Source organism: Chiloscyllium plagiosum, chromosome 3, assembly GCF_004010195.1.
Source record: "Chiloscyllium plagiosum isolate BGI_BamShark_2017 chromosome 3, ASM401019v2, whole genome shotgun sequence".
Classification (NCBI taxonomy): domain Eukaryota; kingdom Metazoa; phylum Chordata; class Chondrichthyes; order Orectolobiformes; family Hemiscylliidae; genus Chiloscyllium; species Chiloscyllium plagiosum.
Window position 1 is genome coordinate 22,567,460 of NC_057712.1, and position 1,301 is coordinate 22,568,760.

The 1,301-nt window shown below is 35.0% G+C and overlaps 1 protein-coding gene across 1 annotated transcript in view; it reads left to right on the forward strand.

Moving 5' to 3' along the window:
- rnaseh1 (ribonuclease H1) overlaps positions 1 to 1,204 on the forward strand; it is a 37,817-nt gene extending 36,613 nt beyond the window's left edge. The window contains exon 8 of the mRNA XM_043678583.1: positions 552 to 1,204. Coding sequence (XP_043534518.1) covers positions 552 to 638 — 87 coding nt within the window. The 3' untranslated portion in view covers positions 639 to 1,204. The remainder of the gene's footprint in view (positions 1 to 551) is intronic.
- The last annotated feature ends 97 nt before the right edge of the window (positions 1,205 to 1,301 follow it).

Genomic DNA, 1,301 nt, shown 5'->3' on the forward strand with positions numbered 1-1,301 from the left:
CATTCTGGCACTTTCCCCTGCCACCGCAGGAACTGTAAAACCTGTGCCCACACCTCCTCCCTCACCTCTATCCAAGGCCCTAAAGGAGCCTTCCATATCCATCAAAATTTTACCTGCACATCCACTAAGATCATTTATTTGATTCTGTGACCCTAATGAATAACTTATTTATATAATGGACATGATCGTCCTCTCTCATGTTGGAATAATCAAGATGTTATCATGTTTATCAACGAGTTTTAGTTTATTTCATTTAAATAACATCATAATCCTATTACTGAGATAAGTGTTGATCTTGTGGCCTAAATATGGGTCACCCATCGTTCAATATTTTTACACTTTTAACTCTGAACTTGTTACCATTTAACTGTCACCTCGGCTTGATTTTAAATAACATTAGGATTGTTACCAATTTTCCATCAGTTTTCAATTATGTATTATTTTTCCTTTAATCTTTTATTTAAATCCAACTCCCAAACTGATTTTGTAAAGCATGTAAATTATGAAACAGTGAGTGTCTAAATGTAGTATGTTTTCCTTTTGCTTTGCAGATGCATGTCCCTGGTCATGCTGGTTTCCCAGGAAATGAAGCAGCAGACAGTCTAGCCAAGGAAGGAGCTTCCAAGCCCCTAAGCTGATAAACATTGTCAAACACTTTGCAGTTCATGGATGCAAATCTGAAATATATGTACATTTCTTATTTTTTTGTAAAGCCTTTATCAGTCGCTCCAACAATGCTCTTTATTACCAACTGCAGGCAACAGCTTGTTCCATTGTCAATAATATCACTGAAAAAATCATATTTCACAATGGGCTGGTTTCCTAGCCATTTTAATTCAAAGTTGTAGCTAGCAAATACTTGAATTTCTAAAATAATGTTGTTTATTTGTCATTTTGGGAAAGTATCTGTGGCTGAATAGGTTTAGCTAAGCTTTCCAACTTTGCAGCCTGAGAAATCGTAAGGGATTATGTCTTTTCCTTCATTAACACAGTGCAGCATGTTGGTAATTGCACCTCACTGTTACAGTACATCAAATTGTGGTGTGTTTTCAACCAAGGGCATGTCAGTCACTTGTATTTTGTTAAACAAGTGTTTGTACAGTGTTGATATGCAGAACTTGCTCATTTAGCTATGTGTGTAAGAGGTTCTGATCTAGATTTTATTTTTTTTCTGCAATGTTTAAATACACAATTTTTTGATTTCTGTTTTGAGGTTTTTTCTTTTGTCTAATCATCTTTATTACTTTCTATTTGTAAGCTTTATATTTTGTCATGGTAATGCTTTTGCACATGAGTCCCTT